Consider the following 27,793-nt stretch of genomic DNA (forward strand, 5'->3'; position numbering starts at 1 on the left):
CTATCTGCCGTCTTTCGTCCATCCGGCTCTGGTGATATATTCAGCACCAGGGAACAGGCTGGTGAAAGGAAATGGCAACACCTTTTCCTGAGTGCTGATAATCTGAGGGACAAACACAAACACCAAGCTGAACTTTGAACATTTCTCTGAAGAACTTACTGGTAAACATTTAAGTTTTGTAGCACTGAACAAGCACTCACTTTGCCAAGATTGTCTGTCCTGATTTCTGCTATTTTGAGAGTAATATCGGGATTCTTGCTGCCTGAAAAACAAAATAAACTGAATTTAACACCAAAATATAAAACACTCATGAAAACAGAAGTCTAGATAAGCAATGTGAGAAACAGCAGTTCGCTAGTGGTGCTCTGGGGCAGTTTTCTTATAAATGGGTCCCATTTTAAGGCCAATTTATACTTGTATGTTGAATCTACTGCGTAGCCTGATGCGCACCATCCCAAAAATGCAACTACACGTGGTGACGCAGACAGCAAGAACTGTGATTGGTCAGCTTGTTAGCATCGAAATTCCTCCTATAGATTACTGGCTATCCTTCTTCTCCCTCAGCCGGTTTGAGGACTGTACATACCTATCTCCTCGCACGCCTTCTCTCGTTTCTGCCTTTTAGTAATTAAAATTAAAAGTAACTGCTGTTCAACATCAATCAGCTCTATTTCAGTCGCCATTGTTAATAGTAGCTCACACCAACAAAGAAGAAGAAACTCAACACAGTGGAACATAGAAACCCCACCGCAAAACTAGAGTTTTGGCAGTGTAATTGCAGAGCGATGCAGACACTAATGCATCTTTTAAGTAAACCTGAAGCAAAGTGTTTTTTATCATGCAAAACCAGGAACACATCACATATTTTATTGTGTAAATCAAAAGCTTTTTTAGTGTGTCCATGCGTGTCCATTTACCTGCGCGTGGGTATCTGTAGACATCCGTCTTACGCTCCTCCAAAGCTGGAGATGGAACATGAATGATCTCAACCTCGGACTCGTCCACCTCCTCGTACAGAATCTGCAGAGTCCTACTACCATCTGATTCTACACCAGAGGGAGACCAGTTTACTTACAGGAGAACACTGCAAGCAGGCAAGTAAAACTACACAGATAAACTCATGAATAAATTCTTGTTATTTATGTATCTAATAATAAATCTTCATTTGAAAACTACTTATATTATGATTATGAGGATTGTCCTCCTTGCTCTGAGTCTCACTCACCGTCACAAGCAGCTGGTGACCACCAGTAACCGGTGAAGCGGTCGAACTCTTCCTGTGTGACAAACGTGGCTATACCGGCAGATTTGGGGTCCTCTTTTGGGTTATCAACACCTAAAATAAAATAAAGCAGTGAAAAATAAAAATACTGTGGGGAAAAAAACTCCAGGGAGGACTGTCTCTCCAGGAACACATGATCATCTCAATCCCAACCTTTATGGCAGAAGGTGAGCCTCCTCTCTTCACCCGTCTCAATGCTGGTCACCCAAATGTCGTTGTTGTTGATGAAGCCAATAAAGTTGGGGTCCCCGGGACAAATCTTGGGGTCCATGCGTGTCCCTGAACTCTGGCTCTTAATCTCGACAGGCTCCATAGGAGAAGTCTGCACAAACACACAGAGATGAAAGAAAACATCTGAGGTCACAGCTGCTGTAGTTTTTTGTCATTAACAATGACTAAACATATAAACATCATGATTTCAATCAATTTCTGATTAAAAGTGAATTTGAGGCCTATATTGATTTTTCTGAACAGACATCAGAAGAGTGGCTATTTTTCACTATTTTCTGTCATTTTATGGAAAGAAATGATTAATCAATCAATCTAGAAAGATATATCTGAGAAATTTTGAAGTTAAACATTAAACTTGAGAGTGCTCTCTGGTGTAAAGATGAAATGCCATTTCTAAATCACCTCTATCGCATGTCTGTAGTGTAACTACTTGTTACTTATAAGCAGAAAAGTATGCCAATATGGATTTTATCTGTGCTAAGCTAATATTGCAATATAGCATGCCTCTATTGTATACCTGCTTATCCTCTGCTGGGTCATGGGAGCCTGAAGATAAGTTAAGGATACACAGTACAGCCACTTTTTAAAGTTTAAATAACTATTCAGTCTCACTGGAGAACTCAAAAGAGAACCAGAAGTGACTTATACAGCATTCAGACCAAACCTGAATTTAATCCACACCAAAACTCTCTTGCCAAGTAGGTAATGTCCTGTTCAGCGACCTTATCAACCCCTGCAGATGTTAAAAGTCATCCTGTGCTATGTGACAATTAAAGTCTTTCTTAACCGTCCTTTAACTCACAATGAAGCTGTTGTTTCCACCATCACGGCAGTAGTACAGACTGCTGTTGGCCTGGAACAGGAAGAGGCCACTGGGTCGGTGGTAATCATAGGAGGTAATGCCAGACACCCCCAAACGCTTCCTCTCTCGCAGCAGCTCCTCCTCCCGCGAGAAGCCCCCGTGGTGAGGGCTGGCCTGAAGGCAGGGGCGACAGGAGGACACACAACGTGACAATGCTGGCCGAGCGAGGTCAATGTCAAAGAGAGTTTGTTCAGGGCATGGAAAACAAACAAATGGTAAGAAAATGTTACCATACTAAATTAAAGATAAATCGCCATTTACCAGTAAATAAACCCACTTATCTTCTTCAGCAGGCACTAATTCTGTTTATGAGATCAATACAGCACAGTCTAACAGTTGGATAGAAATTAACATCAATCCCATGGTCTCTTATAATATTTTCCTGTGGCTTAAGTGGTGAATATTTTATATTTAAGAGGAAATTTACAACAGCAACACGAGGAAAGACAGCATTTTCAAAAGAAGTGGCTTACAATTATCCTTTAAACACTTAAATACTTTTTTTTTTAAATAGGTGCAGATAGGATCAATCACATTAAAATGTCAAGAGAGTGGAACAAGAAGACTAAAAATCCTCCTCACCTTAAAATGACCCAGCAGCGGTTTCCATGACAAAACCAAGAGAGCATCTTTGCGGACCTTCTTGGGAATGTCTGAGTAGAGTAATGCATTCTCCCTGCTGGCGTAAGGCATTCCTGCAATAACACAAAACACAGATCAAGTTAGCCCATAAGCTCAGCCTGCTTTGTATCCTGGTCTGTCTTCCATTACAGTGCGTAGAAAAACTGGTTTTGCTTCCTGCTCTCCCTGTATGACGGTTGAAAGCAAAATGGCAAATAGAAAAAAGCTTTTGCTTTTTTATTCTGAAACTAAAAAGGCTTAACGCACATTTTAGAAAGCTTTAACATTTTCTGCTACAAAATACTACAGTATTCTAACCTTACAGTCCAGAGGAGTGACACAAACACTCCAGTAAATAGCCATTTTAAAAGTGCTGAAGTGGACAAAGCCTTTTAAAGCAAGACTTTGTAACTTTCGCTAAACAGTGTGTCCACAAGTGGCAATTAGGGGATGATGGTAAATGGTTAAACATAGTCAAAAAAATAAAGTAGGTAAATAGTCATAAAGTAAATGAACTGATTAAGTAACATCAGTTAACAACAATACTAATACAGTTTTCTAATACTTTCTAAGATTAACCAACACACTAGTGGGGGTTTTATTGATTATGAATAACACTTTTCATTACTAAATCAAAGATTGTGTTACTTGTTTTTCAAAAGTTACACAGCATCACATTAATGTTGTAAAAAGCTACCAGCTACAGTGCCATGCAGCAGTTGCTTCAAGGTCTAAAAGTTAAAGCAGCATTTAAAGGTAGGGTATATGATTTCCCAGGTATTTCCCTGGTAGGAGATGGTTTCCCAGAGCCAGCACACCAGTTCCAGACAGCAATACTCACAACTCTCCTGCTACTAAAGCAAACATCACAGCAACAGATTATGTTGGTGAACTAGACAGTAAGGCGAATGTCCGTGGGCTAGTCATTTAACGTTACCCGAAATCCTGGCTGGAATAGTGTTGCGTGGCTCGGTCTGAACCTATTCCAATTTACAGAACCAAGCTTATGTACAAACACCAGGATTTCTTTTCAGAATACCCAGAGCAGACTATGAGGAGATATCCTATGAATTTACATTTACATTACATTTAGCTGACAAATTTAACCAAAGCGACTTACATTTGATATTTATATCAGAGGTCGCACGCCTCTGGAGCAACTAGGGGTTAAGGGTCTTGCTCAGGGACACATTGGTGGATGGGTCACAGTGGGGAGTCTCACACCAAAGGCATGTGTCTTATCCACTGCTCTATCACCACCCCTGAAAATCTGACAAAATCATGTGTATTGGTTTAGAGTTGCATACCCCACCTTTATGGCGATCAACATTTGTTGCTGTCCTTGCATGACTGTTATATAGTATAGACTGTATAGTAAACCATGGGTACAGGTCTTATGGACTATGTAGTGCACATTACACACACTTGACACATCTCTGGAAATGATGTCACACACTGCCATGTCAAAAGCTGCTTCTGACATGGCAGCAAAGAACACACTGACTACACTGCCAGGCTGGTAACTGACTCACCAGCTGTATCCACAGATTATTTACAGAAGCATGCTACCTCTCAAAGTGAATGAAAGGAGGCAACTTAATCTGCAGACCAACTAGTCAGTGCCCACTAAATGCACCTTTTCTGAGCTGGGTTTATTCTTTTTTTCCCCATTTACTGTATAAATTAAATTTATTAGGCACTTTTAATTTAAGACCGTGACTGATAATGAATACATTGTTCAACAGCTTTCAGGTCCCCGAGCTCACCAAGATAATAGATGCGGTGGGAGTGAGGGCTGGTCTCATCCTTTTGGATGAACTGGAAGTCATGTGGTGCCTTGTTGATAACCACGCCTGTGTTCTTGCGGCTGTTGTGGATGATCTTCCGCAGGCCATCCCATGTATGCTTCTCCACCTGGAAATGGGTGGCATTCACGTCCTCCATCTCCACCACCTCTGTGCTGTCCGAGAGCTCGTCAACCCCCGTCATGCCTGCCTGTTCCTCTTTGATGCTGCAGACAGACACTCAGACTGATCAGCTCAGATACGTCTACAGTGAATCACTAGCAAACTGCCAAATACAATATGGATACATCTTTAAATGAGGACAGTTACATTTATCTACTAAATCAGATGTTCAAAATCTGACTGACTATTAGTCTTATAACCACGCAGTGTATGTTAGCATGCAAACATGCTAAACTAAGATGTAGAATATGGTATCAATTACCTGCTACTCATCAGCATGTTAGTGAGCTAACTTTAGCATTTAGTTCAAAGCAACGCTGAGCCAATGTACAGCCTCATACATCGGCTTTACATGGAAAAAAAATCTATATAAAGCAATTCCGCACAAGCCACTAAAAGCACAGAGAATGAAATCACATATAATACACACAATACTCAACAATAAAACAATATAAAATAAGATAACAATAAACAAATCGAACAGGTAAACATTAGAACTACAGTGAAAATTTTTTTTTCAAATCTTAATCAAAGAAGGTTTTGTGATACTGATACTTCAAGTCTCAGACCTTAATCAGCATACAAACTACCTAATTTCACTAATACATTTTCCCAGCACTATTAAAATGTCATGTGACTAACAAACAGAATATGGGAAAACAATGCTTTGATTAAAGTTTTTTGTTTTGTAAATTATAACCAAATAAATATTGTTCAGACTGCTGTGAGGAGAAAGTCCCATACCTTTCCCGGCCGTCTTCTGCTTTAGCTTCAATTTTCAGCCTCTTTACTCTGTGCATTAACCGTTCAACAACCCTGGACCAGACCTGACACCCTGTTGGAAGCCAGGTAGACACTTGAGAACTGAAGAGGTTTGATTTTCCACACCGTTTACATGGCAGCACCTGGTGCAACTGACAATCAAATAAATTAAACAGATCCATCTTCAGAACTGAAGAAGCCTCTTGGGTGAGAGGCTAAACATATTTGAATATCTTCAACAAAGTCCAGTTGCCCTTGATTTAACCCTCCTTGGATAACCCTGACCCGGATGACTGAGAATCTGCACAGACAATTTGAACACATCTGTGAAAACCTAGACTCTGCCCTAAGCTAAGCTCACATGCTACAAACAGCTAAACTGTTACTGAGGTGACGGCCCCATTCTGCAGCCAACCACCGCCAAACTTCCAGCTGTGTGTTCCTGATATGGAGTCTCGCTGAGTGTGACTCAGCTGCATGATGCTGACACTTCAGCGTCTGTGTTATAACTCTGTCAAATGTTGCACTGTTACTCCACATTTTACTGTAGGCTGGTCTGCTGCCTGGGGCCTAAAGGCAGAACAAATTCTACAAAAGTTAATTTCCAGAAAACACTACAGTAGCTCCCTGAACATCGATTCATGTGTTCTTTGTGAAAGTTTTTTTTTTTTTTTTTAAGTTCATTCTCCCCCATATACGACCACATGTGACTGAAGCGCCAGGTCACATGACAACTGAGCCATCTCCATCCACTGATAAAGGCCATGAGATGGGGTTAAGTGGAGACCTTGAATTTAAATTCTTTTATTGAATGTCAACAGATGTTTGTTGCAGATTTTTTCTAAATATAAATTTATATATTTCTCCATTGTAACTGCAATAAAACACTAGTCCTTAGTCTGTCTATTCTGATATTATGGTTACTATTTTAATTTTTGTGGCATTATGTTTTGTTATTTTATCGCACTTCACTGTAGTCTCATTCGCTTTCTCTAATATATATATATATATAGTCTTGTAAGTGGTTTGTGTTAAAATGCTGTATGAAAGGCTCGAAATAAATGTAGCCTTTTACAAATTGACTCATGTTTTCAATTTTGACATTTCAAAGACTAAATAATGATTCAATACATAAAATATAATTTGAGAATAACAAGTGAGATAGTGCACTAGTTATTCTCCAGCACTTATTGAGGGAAATTTTGAATTTTGTCTTGTTTACACTACTGTTAAGACTTTTTCACAGCAAAATAGCAAACACAGTGTGTTTAAACTGAAAGCAAAAAATACTTCCTTAAACTAGATATCCAACAAATGTAGTGTTTTATAGGTCTACTTTCTGTTTTCAGCTGTGTTACCTAACTCATGACAAACATTTTTACACTACTGGTTTGAGTTTTGTTGTTTTTATACAGTCTATGGTTTTATAATTGTTTACTCTATGTAACCAATGTGTGTGTGTTTGTATGTGACTTCTATTGACAAACCCTTACTGTTGGATATTTTGTCATGAACTCATCAATTTTGACAACCTGCATAAATATGAAGCTGACAATACCTCAGCCCTGGTATTTCAGACATTATTCTTTATACAAATCTGACAGCATCATCTTAGTTTGTACATACCGTTTGTTTTGTAGACATGTAAAAAATAAATAAATAAATAAATTGTGACAGACTAGGGCTGGGAGATATGACCAAATAAGTTATCACGATAACAAAATGTCATATCATTCTATATCAATTGCACTATCATGATAAATGCCAAATCATTTTTCCAAGTCTAAAGGCTGAATTTTGCTGTTGAAGAAAACAAATGGTTATTTGTGGTTTAAAACTATTATTTATTACAAACATTACTAACTTTTGATTCCAAACAGTGGATCACTTAACGAATATTGGGTAGAACATTCAAAGAAATTATGATCAAATCAACTAAGGTTATGCTTGAGTGAAAAACAAAATGTTAAACCCTTTTCCTCAACTAAATCAATGTCTTAATAGGAAATTTAAGGGCTAATTCTCTCGTAACTGAAATGATTTAAGTCAAACATTTATTGAATATTTATGATATCGTTATTGAAGAAAATTAAATTGCGATAATTATCATTAGTTTTATTGCCTAGCACTAATACAGACAACAAATTGTTTCCTTTTTGACACATGAACTATAACGTTAGAGGCGAAATGTCCAAAAACTGACCGACAGCGTCTCATTACACAGACAACATCTGCCTAAGTATGTCCTGCCCATCAAACCCTAACTATATAATAAATAATAAAACCCTACTGTATAAAATCCAACTGTATACTAGCTAACTTACTTATCCGCCCATTAAGCAGGAACTGGCGAGACTCGTTAGCTAACCTAGCACTCACAGATAGAAAGTAGTAAAAACATTGAACACTCAAACTATTTATTACCTTACACTTTCTTCTCTGAAACTCTCAAAAGCGCTTCGTCTTTTGTCGAGAAACGTCCGTGTTGAAAACAACGGTCAGGGTCTGAATAAATTACACAAGTCAACTACTTTCCAGAGAGAGGGTAGCTTAATGCTAATATGCTAACAAGGCGGAACTAGCTTGTGAAATCAAACGTCTCCAGATTACAGCCTTTCACCCGGAAACGATCAGTCAAATCTATGAATTTACTTGCGTTAACAGTTTGTATTTCCTTCAACTTGCTTTTGTCACAGTTTTGGTTTAAAGCAGAAATAACCCTCCTGCTATTCTGTAGAAATATCAAAACCTTATTGATTGACAATATGCAAAAATCTCAGTTCGTAAAACCATCTGAATACTGGTGAGATTTAAGTTTGTTTAAACCTTAGTTTGATATCAGAAAAGGTACAAATTACTTCTCTCTTTGCTTCGAGGTTGCAACTAATGATTATTTTCATTATCTGACGATTATTTCCTCTATAAATCAATCGTCTAATCTATGAAATATAAAAACATTTTAGCTTGAAACATGACTGAAACGATGAATCAACCGTTTTCTTAGAATCTACTAATGGATCAAACGACTAATAAGTTTCAGCTCGATTTTGCAGGTCTTCCACCAGAATCAAATACATCCACAACCAAATACAAACATCCAGGACAACCACTGTATCCTTAAAACATTTATTTTTGTAATAATTTGTCCTTTTTTTCTTTTTGCGTAAGTGCAAAAAATGCACCCAAAAGAGCCACCTGAGGGAAGTCTACATCTTTAAATAAAAAAACAAGCAAGGTGTACATTTATAGTACAAAATTCTCTTTTTAAAAAATTGCACAGTTTGTGTATAATATATATATATTCATAATCTCCATTTTAAACAAACTTTAAAGGCTCAGAAAGTAAACAAAATTCACCAAATGAAAAATAAAAACATTTTTCCCTAGAATTTAAAGCTGAGGAAACTTGAGACCCTGTTTTCATTTGTGTCCACCATAAATATACATATTTATATGCAAGTCTCTTTACATATAGTCTCTGTGCTAGTGTTTGTCCAGACAATCAAAATTATTGCAAAGTAGTTCATTTCTACTATAAAACATGGGGTGGGGGGGTGGGGGATAAAAGCTTCTTTCTGCTGAAGGTTCCTTAAGTTATGCAAAAAAAATAAAATACAAAAAAAAACCTGGGTTTCTTTACACCCTTTTGAATTTACTGGAATCCCTGCTTTCACAAAGGTTTCTGTTACACAAACTGTGTGCATTCAACATTCCCACAGAACAATCCAGAACTCCAGTTTTGCTTTTTAGCGAGAACACACATTTCCCTGACTTCTTTTTTTGTTTGTTTTTGTACTTTACACAGCGGCGTTGCCCCAAGGTGGTGGTCAGCGTCGATAAGGGTGGAAGCCCTGTACGTTGTGATTCTGCCCTCTGCCAAACGCAGTGGCGGCAGGCTGGGGGGCGGCGGCGGGTTGTGCCGTCGGAGCCCCGTACGTGGCCGTCGGCTGGTTGGGGTCTGCGAAGCTGTGGCCAAAGGCTGTCAGGTCCTGCCCGTACCCTGAGGAGGACGACAGAGGGGATAACAGAAAGGACAGGGGCCACAGAGAGACAAGGATATTAATGTCAGGTTCACCAGAAGATCTTAGGGAGAAGCTTTAACTGCTTTAAAAGTAAAATGTTAAGGAAAAATCCACCCCCTTACCCTGATATTATGCAGTGCAATTGTTATGTTTAGTTAAATATTAAAATTTTTGGTGAACAACAATAGTGCTGTGAAACTCTACTGCAGCTGTTGTTAAGTGTTGGTACGTCACATCAAAATGATTCTCATAATCACGCTGCCTTCTTGTTCAAATTTTACCAATTTTGTCGCAGGATCTACTTTATCACCAGCCTTTAATACCCATTAATATTTTACCTGATAACTGCTAGATTAGATACATTTAATAGGCTTATCTGCAGTTTTTTATACCATTTTCTGTAATTACATCTTGACTAAATCTAAAAAAAAAAATCAAAGATTTATTTCTAATTATTGTTTGTTTGTCTTAGGGATCTGAGATGTGTTTGGGAGAAAGTGCTGTAAAAAATGAACACCACCACCAAACAACTAAAATGGACCAAGAAATAAAATGTGCACTCTGAACAATAGTTTAAAAGGTTTCATGGTGGATTTTTCCTCTAGATTCAAATACTATATTCCTTCAATGTGCCCTTTAGTGTTGAAAGTTATTGTGTAACAATGTTAAAATGTATAGAGACAAAAATGACAATTTCAGGTGGATTTAATTGTTTACATTTAATCATTTAAAATGGGCTTCATTGAGGAAAACAATCTCTAGATTCCCTTGATGATAGAATAGATGTTCTTCTATTCAGACACTGGATGGCACCACCTCCCTGCAAACAGACATGGGAACCAAAGTGACACCCAGGGAAGGAAACTAATCTGCCTGAAAAAAATGGCTAGTGCAACCCAAAATCAAGTAGCCACTGTCCAGGCCAAATGGCCTTTAACCTTGAAATAAAGAGGTTTTTGGTAGAACATGAAAACCACTTGCAGCCAAATCTTTCCAGCATCTTGCTAGTGACTGGTTATTTTCCTGCCCTAGTAACTTCCAGTTAGCACTGATTTCTATAAGTCACCAATACATACTAGAGTGGGGAGCTTTATAAATAACTGGAATGGACAGACAAGAGATAGAAAGACAGAAAGAAAGAAAAAAAGGGGGGAAAGTTAGAAAATACAGCACATTTCTTTTGGGATGCTTAAAGTGCTCCATGAACGGAAGAAAAAAAAAGAAATCTGAAGAACAGGGAGCGGCACCAACAGGACCGCCCGACAGAAGAATCTGAGAGAAACTGGAAATTTAGTGGCATCATGTCCTTTAAATGTTCTTTCCTTTCTCACTCCTTTTACTATAATGTGGAAACAGTACATGTGGAAAAAACAACAGGTGAATGGACTGCTGATGCATAGGGTACATAGGCTGATAACTGAACCATGAACACATTTTCTGACAATTAGATCATCCTTTTATAATCAGCAAAGCAATGCAGACAGAGAGACTGGACAAAAAAGGAGTACATGGTTGGTCTTGGTATAGTAAAGCTACAGCCGCTGAGGGGGATGATGTGCTTAGAGCTCTGAATGCCAAACTTCAATGTAGATTTTTTTCAAATCCACTCAGATGACAGAGTTGCTGGCTGTGTTTTACTATACTAGAGTACACGCAGTAATTTGTATTTACATGCAAAATGTACATGCAAAATACAAAACAGAGCAAAAGGAAAGCAGAAAAGAACCAGGTTGCAGCTCTATAAAACACTACAGTACTGAACAAATGCTACTTTTGTGGTTGGAGAAGACGATGCTGGCACCTACCTGCACTATATCCTCCCTGCTCATCCTGACCATAACTGTGAGAAGGACGCGTTGGTCCGTAGGCAGAGGGGTCCTGAGGGTAGTTACCCAAGCCTATCAGGGAGACGAGGAGACCAGGTTGACTGAACCCAGATACTGCTGGCCGACTACTTTATATTGTTCCCCCCTTACTGAGTTAACAGAGCTGTACATGTATACTCATTTACTGCATCTGCACTATGCTTGGAGAGGCATCACTGCTCAGCTTCATCTGGAAGTCAAAACAAAATTGAGTTTGAGTGTGTGAGCTATCTGTTAGCACGCCTGACGTTTTATCATGCCAGCCTGGTCTCATGAAATTTTGTGAAATGTGCATGATATGCTAAGATGCAAATAACGTGAGAAATGTTTTCCTACCAAGAATATATTATTAGAAGGAGGCAACTAGAAACAGGAACTACAACAACCGTGCCAGTGGTTTTGCATGTCGTACTCCATACAATAAGACTTTGTATATATGTCACGTTGTTGCCAAACATTGTCCAGAGACTGCCACACGTTTCTAGATTGATCACCTATCTTCCAAGCCACTACTGGCTTCAGTTCATTTCAACAAGATGTGGCAATCAACTTGAAACTTGAAGCAACGACCACATTCAAAACTTTGAGTTCTGATTAGCATGGCATCAAAACCACTGCTAAGAGAAAGCTCAACATCCCAAAATTGCCAAAAAGAACTCCTATGAACTATATTGTTGAAAAACAAAGATCTAATCCATAAAACAAACAAAGGCAGAACTCAAAAGGACAATGTGAAGTTTCTTGCATTAAAATAAGTTGCTCTTTGGTAGTTAATTCTCAAATTTGTTGAATGCAAATGAGTTTCAAGTTTTAGTTTACTGTCGTAAAAGTAAAGCCAGTGCCTTCCTGGAAGGTGGGAATCATTAAAAATATATGGTATGCGTTAGAAAATGATTGGCATTGAATTACATATTGAGTTAAAACATGCAAAACCACTGGTTTGAGCTTTCCTTTAACCAGACGAACACTACATAAGCCAAACTTAACCTTAACTAAAATCAAACTCACTTTATTTGTCTGACCTCAACCATTTACCAGTCCTACACAGGTGAAAATATCATATCCAGTCCCTGCTATAGTCACATACACCTTATCCTTCAGTGTTTCTGATTTTCTGCTCATTTCACAAAAACGTTGCAAGATTCTGTTGCTACTGCAGATTTTGATTACTGGTCTAAGTGCCTGAACAGACAGCAGACACTAAATGCAAAAAGCTGGATGGAAGATAAGCACAAGCAGGAAACACTGAACAAGATGCGCACCTGTCATGACTGACAGCATTCACATGACTACTTTAAATGTAGATCCAGTGTAAAGCAGCTGTAAGCCAAGTCAGAAGAAAAATACCAGCCAGCCAAAAAACTAAATGTAGCCTCTGAATGAACATCTGACTCTTAACAGACTGTGTGCTTATGTGACTTAATGGGTGAATTTTGTGAATGAAGGCTGAGCTTGTTCCTTTTCCACAGCTTCTGGTTAGTTTCCACAGTATCGCGGTTCTTGATTTTAGTTCAGAGCTGAAAATCTCCAGCATGTCACCGGCGAAGCTATCCCCTAAATGTTTTAAATCCCAGAAATTAATAAGGCACATAATTTTCTTAATCTGACCCTGGAGGGGCTTGATTAAATATCTTATTTTCAAGTCCCTACACGCTCAAATCTGGCTGAACCCATGTTCAACGTTAGACTAGAGTAACAGTCTAGCTAAAAGACCATAAAGACACTAAGTAAATCCTACAGACACATTAGTCAAAACACTACTCGCTAGGACTAACTAATATCTGCATGTATCTACAGGCAGAAGTGCAAAGTTCACATTTTGCAGACAAGCATGCAAAGCTCCAGAGTGATAAATTGATGGACATGTTGAACAATTTTTGATAGGTAGCTTGGCAGGTTGGACATGCTTGATTCCAGAAATAAGGTTTCATGGGTATTAATATTGTCATGCTGGTGCTCTTCTATGGCAATTTGTGCCAAGACCAGGAAAAGAAGCCAGCACAGTCATCAACAGGGAGGAAGAGGAGGATGTGTAGGAGGGAGTAATTAAAAAGTAGGAATATTTGAATCAAGTCAAATGTCTAGTACAGTCGGTCAGGAGAAGGTTGCACTCCCTTGAACATAAAAATAAAATTAAAATGCAAAACAAAAACAACAAAAATAAACATTGCAAGGCAGGATGATCTAATTCAAACCTACCGAGACCTACCAATCGTTTTACCAATCCAACGGCCCAGCTGCAAAACTTGACAGATATTACTGCTGAAGACTCCTGGATATGGTGAAACTTCAGCAGCATCTTCACGGCAGAGCCAGAGGGGTTCATGTATGCAAGAAGCATGTATGCATGTGTAGCTGTTCAAGCTAAATGGTACCAAGAGCAAGTTCCTGCTTGTCTAAAGGCTGTAGATTCGCACTTAAATGAGCTGTAGTTGCATCCAATAAAATATCCAGGGAGATGGGGGGAGGCCCGAGGGGTGAACACAAATTAAATGGGAGAGAAAAGGGCAGCAAGCTGCTTAATGCACAATGCTTTTCTTACCATACTGGCTATAGGGGAAGTCAGGCTGCCCAGTGGGAGCTTTGCTTAAGTCCTGAGTTGGTGTGGTGGCGGGAGCAAAGCCTAGTGTTGCTGTTCCTGGAGTGTTGGGAGGAGGAGGAACCTGTGGAGCATACTGGTCTGCTTGGGGTGTGCCGAAACTGTAACCTGTTGGACAGTAATAAGATCATTTCTGTGACTTTCACCTAATGATCATTTCCTAGTGTTGCTTTATCACAGATGGAACATTATGTATGAGTACAGAGGTCTCAGACCAGATGACCCTGGTCAAACCTCAGTGTTTGTGTCCCTGAGTAAAACACAAAATCTCTTCCACAAGTTCAGTCTTCAGTCACAAAATCTAGTTGACCACACCGTACCATCATACAAAAAACACTACAACGTACTTGCCAAGGTATTAATTTTTCTCCAATAAATCTCTTCTCATTTTAGGCTGTAAGAACACAAGTCTTTTGCAAATATCAGCTGCCAGATCAAATTCTGCCAACACACTTATAAACGGACCATTTTGGGCTTCCTTCTCCCTGGTTTTAGCTTGGTACTTCTGCTAACAGGTTTAACTGGTGGAAGGTAATAACAAGCAACATTTCAAAAAATGCTGAATATGTGCGAGTCACACTGTCCATCTCTGATAAGGTGGAGGTTCCTCCCTGACAACAGCAAAGCTGCCTGGAAAGTCTGATATAGATTCACTTAAAAGGTATAATATATAATATACACCCATTATAATTTATAGAAAAGTTGATGATCTAATTGTAGTTTGTGAGGCGTTTGCTCGCTGAAGAAGGAAACTTGTAGAGATAAAAATGTGAAAACAGAATTTAGACACAGCTGATTATCTATGACCTTAGTCAGAAATCAATATCGGTTTTTAGAAACTCCTTATCTCCACCTAATTCTGTTACCATTATATATGCTATATTACCTGTAAGCACTTTGGTGTTGTTTTGACATCACTACAAAGGGTTGTAATGAGCGAGTGTATCAGTATTACTGACCAAACTGAGGTGCTGTGCTGTAGCCCTGCTGAGGGTAGCCCTGAGGTGCAGCAAAGCCACCCGCCGGGGTCGTGACCAGGAATGCGTTGAAAGGTGACGGAGGCTGTGTGGGGGTTCCACGACCTGCCGGTAACGGAGGTCCATACCCGCCTACTCCAACACAGAACAGATCTATTTTATAGAAACGTTTTTATATAAATAGAAGTACAAAGGCAATAACAACATTTTTAGTTTGTCATACTCTTGTTAAAACATCTGAATAACAAATATACAGTTGGTAAATAAATGGTTTTGCAAAACACAATCTGAAGCTGAATGAAACTGAAGTATCTTCTGTGTGAGCACAGGGACGACACTGCAGTGAGTGTTGCAGGTTGACCCGGAGGTGGTGATATGAAACCGAGCCTGACCAATAGCAGGGGGAGGCTGGAATCTATTCAAGGCTGCCATCTGTCTCAAGCAGCAAATTATCAGCAGCCTCAGCCATTATGAATCAGTGATAACACGTGCTGTTAACTGTCATCAGCCTATTGGCCACACAAGAGTGCAAGCTCATTTCTATGACACAAGCTCTTCAGGACAAGCACATGATCACATGGCAAAGACAAAATCTATCTGCAATTTGATGGATTTCAAGCTACGCAACATACAGAAAATAACTAATTTGCTAACATGTTAAGAAAAGGCAGGATATTACATTCTGTGTGTTGTCAAGAAGAGATCAAACACCTACCTATGGGTTGGCCAGTAGTCGACACCCACACTCCTTCAGGAAGAGAAAAAAATAATCCAACTTTAGACTGATGACAATACCGTTGCCTGATTCACAGAATTCAGTTTAACATTGAAACTGTCAGTGTAAGCAGTGAATAGATGGACACGGTTAATGTTAAAACAGAGGGTTTAACACATTTAAACAGTTACTACTGGGTTTTCCTCTGAGCAGTGAGCCTCATTCGCTCTGCTCTGGGACTTGTTCCCACTCACCCTGTGGCCCATAAGCCTGCTGCCAGCCCTGGGCAGGCTGTGTTGTCCAACCATTAGCTGCACTCAAGATGCCCCTGGGTGCCCACTGGCCTGGGCCAAGCTGGCCAGGAGCTTTGCTGTCACGAGGTTCGGCCTTCTTTACTTCCACCTGGACAAAGGACAAGGAGGGCACATTTGGCAACACCAGTATAAGGTCCATGAAGTCCCTCACCTAGACAGACCTGTCCTACCACTTATTATTTAATCTCAACATTTAGGGCCAGTTTGAAATCTTTGTTTATTAGAATGAGGGGTTGTTGTTAATTAATATTACAGTGTAGCCAGGAGAGATGTACAGCTATGTGTCTCAGGTACTAATTATCAAGCGGGAATTTCACAGTGGCCAAAAATAATTTGCAGAGATACACATTTTTTAAATGCATCATCTTCAGATCACAGGCTCTTAAGGTGTACCTGAGAAACACAGATTTATTACTATAAATCCTCAAATGAATTGCCCTATATATGATAAAGACATCTAAGGGAAGGTCATGACTTACCTTTCTCCAGCTAACGCTTATAAAGAATCTCATTTTTATTTTATTTGGAATAAGTTTTAGGGGGGGAAATGGATGTAGAGAAAAATTTGTATCTCAGTTCTAACAGAATATACAAGTTAAACATGCAGATAGTACAAATAAACAAGTCTTTTCAGTCAATCTAAAACTGAATCTTCATACTGTGTCAAAGGTGAGAAAAAATGTTTTTTTAATTGAGTACAAGTGATTAATACACTTTGACCCCAATATGTCAAATTGCTGCTTCTTTACACAACCAAAACCTCAGAAATCAGAAAGGTAACTTCAAGTTTCTTTTTGATAATACATATATTTTAATAATAAACAACACTTGTTTGGGAATTACTGCATTGTTAACACTCAGAAACTTAAATTTGACTTTTATGTATAGTCATCATCCATCGCTGTTACAGTTTAATGCCTTGGGTCAAATATAAATTTACTGCCCCAATAACAGAACTTTGCTTCCTGTAACTAGGCAAAGATACCAGCAGTTAACCAGAGCAAAGAAACAGGCTGAGACTAAGGGGGAGCCAACCAGAAATAGACTGAGGGGTTGAGTTATTGGGGTCACCTTGCAGGAGGAAAACGAATCGCAAATTCCTCCCAGCTTTAAGGTGTTGCCACCTTCCCCAGCCTCCCCTCTTCCTTCTCTGTCGACCTAATTACATGCACATGTTTCCGGCAGCGGCCCCGCTGCCGCCGGCAGCTACCTGAGCATTTTCTCCCGTGGGCATCACAGCTACGAGTGATGGATACCATGACTTCTGCACAGTCCCCAACAGCAGAACTGGGATTTGTTCCACAGTTTGATGTGCTCCAATTTCTAATTTTGTAACTCATATCTCCCAACCTCCCTCAAGTCCCTGCGTAAGGTAATGTCAAGTCAAGAACAATGGATTAAGTTGAGCCTTGATTCATGCTGGAAACCAGGGCAATGTCAAGGGGGGAGGGTCTAGCTAGAGAGTATACAGGTTGGGCAGAATCATTTATCCAAGGAAATGAGATTCAGATCATGTTTTTAATGGAATAATCTGTGACATTTCAAAAAAAAAAAAGTCTTGTCAATATTATTGATGAACATAATAAAAATCCACATTAAGCTTTTACATAGGTTGTTTTGTAAAAAAAAAAAAAAAAAAAAAAACACTATCTGGCAACTCTCTTCTGGGGGAAAAAAATTAATTGGCAGAAAATAACAGTTTTTCTTTTATAGTCTGTTTACAATAAACATCCCAGGTTCAACTCCAGCCAGAGACCTATGTCGCATGCCATTCCCCAGCTCTCTTTCCCCTTATTTCCTGTCATCTCTCTATTGTCCACTCTCTAATAAAAGCACTTAAGGCACCAAAAATACTTTAAAAAATCCCCATGACTTAACAAAAGAGTGTTCCACCTACTCAGTCTTCAACAAGACAGAATCCCAAGAAGAAAATACACTGAAGTGCTGCTCTCACTAGCAAAAAATGGATGCTGCTTTAAGGTTGTCAATACGAGTTTTAAACCTTAAATACTGTAAATGGGAAAATATACGCGACGGTCTTCAGAGTGTCAAGTATCACAGACTGACCTCCAAAGCCCACATTTACGCATGAGCCATGTAAAGATCAAAGACAGAAACAAGATACATGTGATGATATGACATGACAGTGGATATAACTGCACTGTGTTTGACTGTGGTCATTTTCTTTCGCCCACAAATCATTACTGTCGGCATGGAGGGCAGAAAGGAGGCTCTCTCTTCTGGTATCTCTGTACAGTGGTTTAAAAGCTGCTAATTACAAAATGTCGATTCAGGAAAAGGGGGGTTGTTAATAAATTAAGAGCTTTAAAAGTACATTTAAAACCCAAGTGTAAAGAGCAATCCCAGCTAGACATATACCAAGTGGTACTTTATTTTACTACAGTACTAACATTTTTTATTTTGTTTTGTTTTGCTCAGCTGAGGTGCCAGGTGGGTGGTGTTTGCCACATGCAATCAAACAACAGAAGGAATGCCAGAAGGTTAGGAGGTGTGCTCGAATATGTAACATCGCTGTGAATTTATTGTTTTTACCCGGATGGACAGCTTACCTGACACTATCTGAATTGTCTTTGTGCAGTAAACCCCATCCATCTGGTGCACACTAAGTTAAAACAAACGCTAAAAAGTGACATACAAATATTACTGTGCGACGCATGTCTCATCCTAAGCAGCAGCGAGAACTGCCATTTGTTATTTAGAGAACTGAAAGACACAGTATGGAGATTCTTCAACTGAGGTCACTGAGTTGAGCTTTTTCTTTAAATTTTCAAAAAAGGAAAGAAAAAAAAAAAGAAGAAATTATGTAGACGTGTAAGTGACCTGCCAACAAAATATCAGAAAAACAAAAGAAACAGAACAGTTTGGACCAATCCTTTAGGTGATATATATTCAGAGAATTTCTTTGATCTTTGAAGGCTCAACTTTATCGTTTTGTTTTTTTTTTTATATCAAAAACCAGACAAATTCATGTAACTTTAATACAATCTAATGCACTTAAAACATCCTAAAGGAGTGGTCAGTTTAAACAAAGCCTTGGGCGACAATAGAAACTTTATTATAACAGCATTTGCGCATGTGTTTATTAAATGAATAAATATAATTTTAAGATGTTAACGGCTAACTTTGTGCTGCATGATGCTGCGGTCCTTAATGTGAAGCTACTGGAAAATGAGCTCTAACTGATAAAATAGCATTACAGTATAATTCTCACTCTGTCGCCCAAGCCTCTGTTTGATCTTAAGGGAAAAATAAAACTACAACTACACACTTTTTTGCCCATGATGTCGTGAAAATGCATGTTGACAGCCTGGTCCACTGATTGTTCGGCCTCGAAAGTAATAAATCCAAAACCTAGCCAACGACCAAGAGTGAATCAAGGTAGCAGGGGGGTTGTGACAACACAAGATGAACAGTATTGGGCTTCAGCAGAGTGAGGATCCGTCAAGACTGAGCAAGAGGCTCCTGGGGTTCGGATGATGTTGCAGACTTGCAGAACAACACAAATCCAAGACTAAAGCCTGGGGGATTGAAGGAAACTTTTCTCTTTACTGTGCAGTGAAATAATTTGTGAAGATAACGACACAGGCCTGCTTAACTACATGAAGGCTGATGAGCATAGCATTTGATTTAATGTGAAATGTCACATAAAAAAAGGTCAATTAAGTCCATCTTCCACCCTCTAACATTGATAAATGCCAATCAACCAATACTATATTTTGTTACTTCATGCCGTTTCATCCAAACCCCACCTTGATCTGTCCCTTGGTATATTGCTGTGGAGCACACACTCGCAGCAGCCATTGTTAATGCATCACAAAAATATGGAGAAACACAAACTGTAGAATGCCTAAAGCTTTCTCCAAGCTTTCCCAAATTCAGTGTTTTACTTTTGAGTCAGCCAGGATAAGCCTAAAATGGACAATTAAAATATTGTTCACAACGGTAACACAAAGATATAGGCCATAACTGATTTCCTCAAAGTGGCGAGTTGCTGATTTTGATCAAGCATTTTCATGGGGGATATACAAAGTTCATCAACAAGACAGGTCCAACATTTTGGCCACCAGCTGCTCACTAAACTATTTCATCTGGAACATAACTTTTCAGAGCGTCAGCAGGCCGCAGCGCACTACAGTGATCTACTTTCAATTTGATTAACTTTCAGCCATGGCAGAATTGGGTTGTGTGCACAACTCTACTTGGGGACCTAACCTGAATCCAATTAAAAGTCCTACGAGACAACTGAGATTTCAGAGACCTCAGTACCATGCCCAGCATTCCCAAGCCTCATGATCTATTGCTATTAATAACATCTGTCAATGACCCGTCCTTAATCTAAATTTAAATCCAAGTTGACACATTAAAGAGTTTGACATGTCTTGGTTATAGTTTAAATTTTAAAGACTTGTTACTGAAATCAGATATCAATGACCGATGTGTTGCATGTCAAAAATATGAAAATAAAACTTACTGTGGACTGACTTTCACTCAGACTAATAGATGTAGGGCTGGGAAATAATTTGATATTATTATTTGTAGTGTAACAACGCTGATGATCGATTAGTCAAATCAACAGAAAATTCAAAGACAAAAATTTTGATAATTGAATACTTATTTAAGTAATTTTTTATGCAAGAATTACAATGATTCACTGGTTTATGCTTCTTGAAAAAAAAAAATATATATATATATATTTATATTCCCCCCCCCCCCTTCTTCTTTTCTAACTTTTTTTTTTAGACAGTAAACAGAATATCTTTGGATTTTGGACCGTTGGTCACACAAAACCTGACATCACCATGGCCTCTGGGAAATTATAAAAAGCTTTTTTGTCACTATTTGCTGACATTTATTTCTCCAAACAATTAATCTATTAATCTTGGGAATAATTGGTAGCTTAATCAATAATGAAAATGATTATTAATCACAGCCCTATTCATTTAATATCTCTATAATAATGTTCTGATTATAGTATTGAAGATACTAACCAAGCATTTGATTTAAAGTGGTGGGATTGTGTAGCAGGTCTATTTTAAGATATTGGTCTGAAACCATTATATTGTTTAGCACCCATCTTACATTTAAAAAATAACCACCCCTTAGAGGATGCTATTTTCAATCAACTACACATTGATTTATGAATGAAAACTTCTGACTGCTGCTAAACTATCGCTCAAATAACCTGGAAGCAAAACCAAAACAAACTCCTTCTCTCTAATTACAGAGAAACTTTGATGCTACTCTGTATACATCCCATTTTGACCAAGTAAAAAATTTGGGTTGCTTTTACATTTGGCCTGTACCTCTGTGCTACCAGTCAATGCACAGTAACCTAAAGGAGAAAAGACAAATCTTAAGAGACACCGTTAATCACATTCAAACCATTCACAAGGAGAAGGGGGACAGAAGAAAGAAAAATAGAAAGGGCTTACTTACAAAAATACTTAACTTTCTACATTATGGGAAAACACATACTATGCCATTTAAGATACATGTATCAGTTACGTCTAAATCGAGGTAAAGAAAACTTATTCCAATGTTGAAAGACTAATGGTATTAGTAAAAGAAACTGTTTACACTATTAAAGATTATGTAATGGTGGTTACTGGTGCAATACATCATGTTAAATTCCAATGACAAACTATTCTGGGTTTCTCCCAATAGAGAATGAATTGGTGCTTTGAAGGGAGAGCAGTAGTACATGTTGTGGGTCAGTGGCCGCTGCATCACTGCTATGTAGGACAAATGCAGATGAAACAGCTGTGACTGTAACTCAGAGGGCAGAGTCTGACACAAACACTGCTGGTGGCGTGGGGTCTGATTCCCAGCGAGGCCATCCATGCTAAAAGTGCCGGCACATGTCATAAACTCATGATACATTTATGATTAACTGGACAAACTCTTGAAATTTTAAGGTCTATTTTTTCTAAAGTCAGGAAATGGGTTAGAGAGAATTTTGAAATAGCGATTCCATTGTTCTAGTGATAACAATGTAAAATTCACCTTCAGCGTTCAGGCTGAAACAGCCTCTTCGAAGGACAAACTCACCCTTGGATTCTCAAACTGTGCTCAATATGCCAGTTGCATATATATATATATATATATCTCTAGTAGCTGTACTGCATTTATTGTGGCTACTTTGACGACTAACTGACATCTTTTCTTCATTTTATCTTTGATGGTTTAGCTTAAAATACATTTTTGTCAAACTTCATTTTAAAGATTGATCAATTAGTCCATCTAATTCTGCTTATGGATAAATTAAACAAATTTTTTAAGCAAACATGGAAAAATATTCAATGAAGATGGACAAAACAAGCAAGTTAGAGGTTTGAGAGAATTGTGACAGACATTTTTTTCTAACATTTTTGAGATCAAAAATGTAATTGAATAAGGGAAAAGAAAAGACGAATCAATAATTGAAATAAGTAACTATTTGAATGTGGTGCAACATCTTGTTTACATATGTCTAGTTATCCAAAGTAGTGGGAACAAAACAAACAGCAGAAAGGAGCTAAAACATTTAGTTTATCACCAGCTTACGCCACAATTTTTTTAAGGGCGGATTTGTCCTTTAAAGGTTGGGTTCAACCGTCAGTTCAAGTCTGTCTTGAAACAACAGAAACACTGAAACTGTGTCCTGTCTCCTGTTCATATCGGTCATTACAAGATCCTTTTCTAAATGTGGTTCCAGTATAAGAGATGACTTAGTTACAGTCTAAAAAGACCTCTACTTTGGATGACACCCATTTGATTTGACTTTTACTCAGGCTACTGAAGCCTCGTATTGGCTTCAAATAAAGTGAGGACTTTGTATCTTGTCTCCTCTCTTTTACACTGGAAACATGTTAGGAAGGGATCACTGAAAGGGCAATATGAACACGAGGAATAATTACACCGAGCAGAAACTACTGTTTTAAGACAGACTTGAAAAACGTGAACCACTCCTTTAACTCATCAGATGCTTCTGGACCTAGAAATTCTTTATACACATTTCACTGAGCTGTTTGACACAGGCAAATGTTCCTCAGAGTTTTCCAAATATTTACGAGGGCCCTCTGTGCAACATTAACTGGGATAATAAATGCTAATGTAGTAATGATAATCCCGGTAACAAAATTAAATAAATAATAAATCCAGGCAACCTTAAGGTGCTTTTGAGGATGAGCATTTTTACTATTTCCGCCCTTATGAAGACTCTGAAGTCGAAACCGGTCTGTTTTCACCAGTACTCTGGACTAAAAGCTTTTAAGGTGTCCTTGCTCTGCCTGAAAGTGCCTAATGAACACATTATATTTAATGGAGAATCAACGTGTCTGTGGACATGCCTGTGTGGTATCACAAGGTCATAAAGGACACTGCATCAGTCCAAATCAGAGCCTACGATTTCCTCATGTTAGATTTGAGCATGTGACAAAGGCTGAGATGTGGTTTTAAAGGGGACATATTATATTATGTGGACAAATTACATATAACAAATCTATAACCATTACATAAACTGAAGGTGCTGCCTTAATGCCTGTTAAAGAATTTAATGTATTTGACAGGAGAGCAGTTTACTTCTGTAAATAACATCACAGAGTACGGTCCAGACCTACTCTTTTATGAAAAGCGCTCTGAGATAACTGTTGTTGTGATTTGGTGCTATATAAATTAAATTTAATTGAATTAAATTGCTTTCCATTTGATGTTCGCTCTGGTGACTTGGTATGAGGTTTTATTTAACATGCTCTTGAGTTTTATTGTATGTCCTGTACCTGTTATGGGTGACAGTGTTTAAACTGAATTGAATATCTGGGGCTGAATGGGCTTTTTCTCTTTGGGCCGGAATAGTTTGTCATGAGATTTAAGATGGTAAGGTATGGAGAGGGGAGAAAAAAAACGGGATCAGCTTTTACCTCGGGGCCTCTGCTTCTCCGCATCATAGATCATTACCACCTCTGTGACCTTGAATGGGACAAAGGGAAACAGTGGCTCCATTTAGAAAACCAGACAGGGTCCATTCTTAGTCCAATTAAATATTCTGCCTCAATTTGGACAAATAATTAATTGTCCTATCCCATCCCATTAAATTTATTTTTTTAATACTGTAGTGTTGACCCTGTTCAATGTCACATCCATTTAAGCAGTCTTAATGACGATTTGAACTGACTTGCATTATGCACATGGCAATACTCACCACTCCGAATCTATTGAAATAGTCCCTGAGTTCAGGCTCTCCGCAGTTATGGGGGATTCCACCTACAAATATCTTCTTTGATTTATTGCTATCGGCTTTGCTGCCCTTCTGAAAGAAAACAGGGAGTGTATGGATTTCAATGTCTGTTAAAGGATCAGTCTGGGAAGGGGCCAGTTAGCCATCATCTATTCAGACAGTGCAGAAGAAATTAGGTTCTCCTCTTGCCCTGGGGTATAATTCTTAACATGTCATGTCAATGCAAACACTAGTCTCCACAGATCAGAGAGCACGGCTCCCTCCACTTACTCACAACCACTAAGCATTTCACCACTGCTGTGCACTGCACTCACGCTGTAAAGGCTAGAGGCTGCTTACAATAATGATTTTTAACAATTACATCTTCTGCTTTGTTAGTAAAACATTCAGTAGCAGCTACATGACTTGAAGCCAATGAAAGGCAAAGGGCCTCATTTATAAAAGCTCCTGACTTACAATCTACACTTGCAGCCAAATAATGTGACTTGTTTTATTGATATAAAATGCACTATAACTCTAATATTCGCTGCCCAAAGGGACAAAATGACTGTATAGTTCTGCAGTGGGTTGATATCATTGTTGATCGACCCACAAATTACCCAAGTTGGTGCAGAGATTTCTGCCTTTCATAAAAACCACTGCTGAAAGCAATTTTCTGTACCACACCAGCCTACTTGTCTCTAAAGCTACCCGTGTTTTCTCAGTTTTATTCAACGAGGGAGGACAGTTATAAGAACAACATATTTCTGCTAAAAAAAACTTCTACATTCCAAAAAGGTTATACAAAAATTAAAAAGTTATTATAATTCCTACATTTAGCATGGTGATACAGGCCTATGACCTCTTCATGGGCTTTGTTTGCTGCAAGCTAAGATGTCCATTAATATGCACTGTCCCTTTTAAATAAATAAAATCAGGGAAAATGTGACCTTATTATGTGTCAATCTCAGGCTAGTCTAAGCTGTACCAGATATCTAATGATATTGTTTCTTTCCCTTGTTCACAAACAGAGATCAATACAAGTCATACAATAGTTAATGCTTCTGTGATTTATCAAACCACAAAACTAATGTATAGCATTCTCAAACGTATAAAGGTTGTACACTGTGAACATAAAAAAAATATATATATCACTCTTTCTGTAGAAGGAAAAAAAAAAAAAAAGAGATTTAGGTCAAAGTCAGAGTGTTTTTATAAATGAAGCTGTCTCCTCATGGCCCATGATAAGAAACTAGAGTCCCACCTCAGGAGGAGGGGATGAAGAGTCTTATTCCAGCAGAAAAAACTAACCTAGCCTCCCCAGTAGAAATCAGATTCCTCTTACCCAGCCTTCCTTGGTTCGAGACTTTTCAGGTTGCATTCCTCTGGGAGTGCATGGCTTTGGGTCAATCTGACAGCAGAAAGAGAGAAAACGTTTGACACAAGGCACCTTCAAATGTTCTTCACAGAATCCATTACAGTATGTTGCCTCGACTCACACAACAGTGTAACAGTCACATTATTTTGAATATGTGGCCAATAAAATTTTATGCCCTTCTCCAACTCCGTCAACAGAACAAACGAGGCAATATGTCAATTATGGGGTACGGAAGAATTAATGCAAAGGGGAAAGACAGATCAGCATGGTTCTTGTCAGCCATCAAGAAAAATCCTGGTTTAACCAACATTTTTGCTAATCTGACTTTAAACAGGTAAGTCTTGTTGGGCAAACAAATTTTCAAGCCTGGATTATCTGTACTAATGTCTGCAGGCAGGTAAAACCAAAGTAAAACTGTACTTCTCCTTGAATTGAACTTCTAACTACTTTGAATGATGAAATATGGTTTGAGGTTTTTCCACATTGCTCACACAAAGCGCTGGCAGATTACTCGAGTTGATTTGACTACCTCCTCCTTTGAGTTAAAATACTCACATTTCTTCCATCAAGATTATGCGGCTTTGTCTCCAGCACTGTCCGTACACAATTGGGGTCTTTGAATTTGACAAAGCCGAAGCCTCGCGACTGATTTGTAGTTTTGTCCTTCATGATGACACAATCTACTACTTCCCCATACTGTGAGAAGTAGTTTCTCAGTGTCTCTGAAAAAAGAAAGAAAGAAATGACAGCACAGAACAGTACAGCAATAATGCAAATGTGGCAATATAATTTGAAGGTATAACTCAGTCCAGTTTGCCTCCTGAACACAAAGAAGTGTAGTCATGATTTATAGAACTCATGCTTTCATTATGATAAATGATGCTAAAAAAATATCCTCAGCACTTCAACCTGCACTAAACTGGGACCAAAACAGGTGTGGAATAAAAACACAAGCACCACTCCATAAAATTACACAGTGAACACCACAAGTCATTCAGTGACCTTGATTTTGTCTTTATGGAGGAATATTGGGAATTGTACCAATTTTTTTTATACAAACATAAAAACATGTTAGTCATTTATTAGCGCTCCTAAAGGGCTAACAAAGCATTGCCCCACTGTCATGTTACATAGCACCAAAATGTACATCCTGTAACGCCCGCACATGCCCACAGAAGCAAGGCGTGCAAGTTTGAACAGTTTGACTCACATTGGAGAGGGACATTGTAATTGCTTTTCTCATTGCTGGGAAGCCCTAAGGCATCGCCAGGGAAACCGGCTCAGAGTTACACAGCACTGCCGCTCGGATCTTAATGTTAACAGTACTGTTAACACAACGCACGCCCTTGTGCAAAGTTACACAATGGCCAACCAAGCATGAGCCAGTAAAGGGCTTAAGATGAGCCAGACCATCGCTGGGCTGGTCTGAATGAGAAAACAATGTATACGCGCGCCCAACTGTATAATGTAGACTACCACCAATGCAGACCTGATCATCTGTAATTATGCAATGTTATAAAGGGGGAAGGTATCAAAAATTACAATGAAATATTCCAAACACAGGAACGGTGGATTAATGAAGAGGAACAGAGATCACAAGTAGACTCAACCAACACTGTCTGGAAGATTTTGCATGAAGGGCGGATTTGTCCTTTACACTGTAAACTAGAGATTCTAAAAATGTATTTCACATTTCTATTACTTTGTCTACATATACAATGATATTCATATAATATCAATATCGTGATTCAAAATTATATAAATATTATTTTCTATGAGTGGGGACACACTGTCCAGTCCATATCATCATATCAGTATTACCATACAACACTTGATATCACCAGAAATTAAATCGTTACTTGAACAGTGTGACATAAAGGCTACATACTAATCGAAGTTTGACAGGTGTCAATACAATGCTGAAGTTATTGTAGTGATTACAAAACAACGCTTTCAATACTTTATATCAAAATAGCATGCTTA

The 27,793-nt window shown here is 38.5% G+C and overlaps 2 protein-coding genes and 1 long non-coding RNA gene across 10 annotated transcripts in view; 1 reads left to right on the top strand and 2 right to left on the bottom strand.

The window, feature by feature from the left end:
- On the bottom strand, nt 1-8,723 carry LOC123970970 (dipeptidyl peptidase 9-like). Its single transcript, XM_046049421.1, has 10 exons — nt 8,150-8,723; nt 5,708-5,798; nt 4,763-5,007; nt 2,958-3,070; nt 2,316-2,489; nt 1,436-1,604; nt 1,226-1,336; nt 918-1,046; nt 201-262; nt 1-102 (listed from the first exon to the last, which is right to left on the bottom strand). Exons 2-10 carry the CDS (start codon nt 5,761-5,763, stop codon nt 1-3), a joined length of 1,161 nt encoding a protein of 386 aa, XP_045905377.1. The 5' UTR covers nt 5,764-5,798; nt 8,150-8,723.
- On the top strand, nt 8,395-10,302 carry LOC123970971. The gene is made up of 3 exons (XR_006825104.1): nt 8,395-8,528; nt 9,531-9,837; nt 10,220-10,302. It is a non-coding gene; the product is annotated as an uncharacterized LOC123970971 (long non-coding RNA).
- The window catches only part of dazap1 (DAZ associated protein 1), a 21,404-nt gene continuing 2,448 nt past the window's right edge, over nt 8,838-27,793 (bottom strand). Inside the window, exons 3-13 of one of the 8 annotated variants that reach the window (XM_046049414.1) lie at nt 26,366-26,532; nt 25,778-25,843; nt 24,418-24,522; nt 24,137-24,185; nt 19,507-19,589; nt 16,158-16,305; nt 15,904-15,936; nt 15,171-15,341; nt 14,155-14,319; nt 11,553-11,645; nt 8,838-9,725 (exon numbers count right to left, since the gene is read on the bottom strand). In XM_046049414.1, coding sequence (XP_045905370.1) covers nt 9,553-9,725; nt 11,553-11,645; nt 14,155-14,319; nt 15,171-15,341; nt 15,904-15,936; nt 16,158-16,305; nt 19,507-19,589; nt 24,137-24,185; nt 24,418-24,522; nt 25,778-25,843; nt 26,366-26,532 — 1,253 coding nt within the window. In that variant the 3' untranslated portion in view covers nt 8,838-9,552. The other 7 variants (XM_046049415.1, XM_046049413.1, XM_046049418.1 and 4 more) reach the window with 7 other exon arrangements.

The sequence above is a fragment of the Micropterus dolomieu genome, linkage group LG05 (genome assembly GCF_021292245.1).
Source record: "Micropterus dolomieu isolate WLL.071019.BEF.003 ecotype Adirondacks linkage group LG05, ASM2129224v1, whole genome shotgun sequence".
NCBI lineage: Eukaryota > Metazoa > Chordata > Actinopteri > Centrarchiformes > Centrarchidae > Micropterus > Micropterus dolomieu.

Excerpts from the sequence above, each read along its gene's own strand:
- LOC123970970 (XM_046049421.1), bottom strand. The coding sequence starts at position 5,763 with ATGCACAGAGTAAAGAGGCTGAAAATTGAAGCTAAAGCAGAAGACGGC. Across the intron at positions 1,605-2,315 it reads GTGGAAACAACAGCTTCATT|ACTTCTCCTATGGAGCCTGT; the intron begins GTGAGTTAAAGG and ends GTGTTTGTGCAG. Across the intron at positions 1,337-1,435 it reads GCTCACCTTCTGCCATAAAG|GTGTTGATAACCCAAAAGAG; the intron begins GTTGGGATTGAG and ends ATTTTATTTTAG.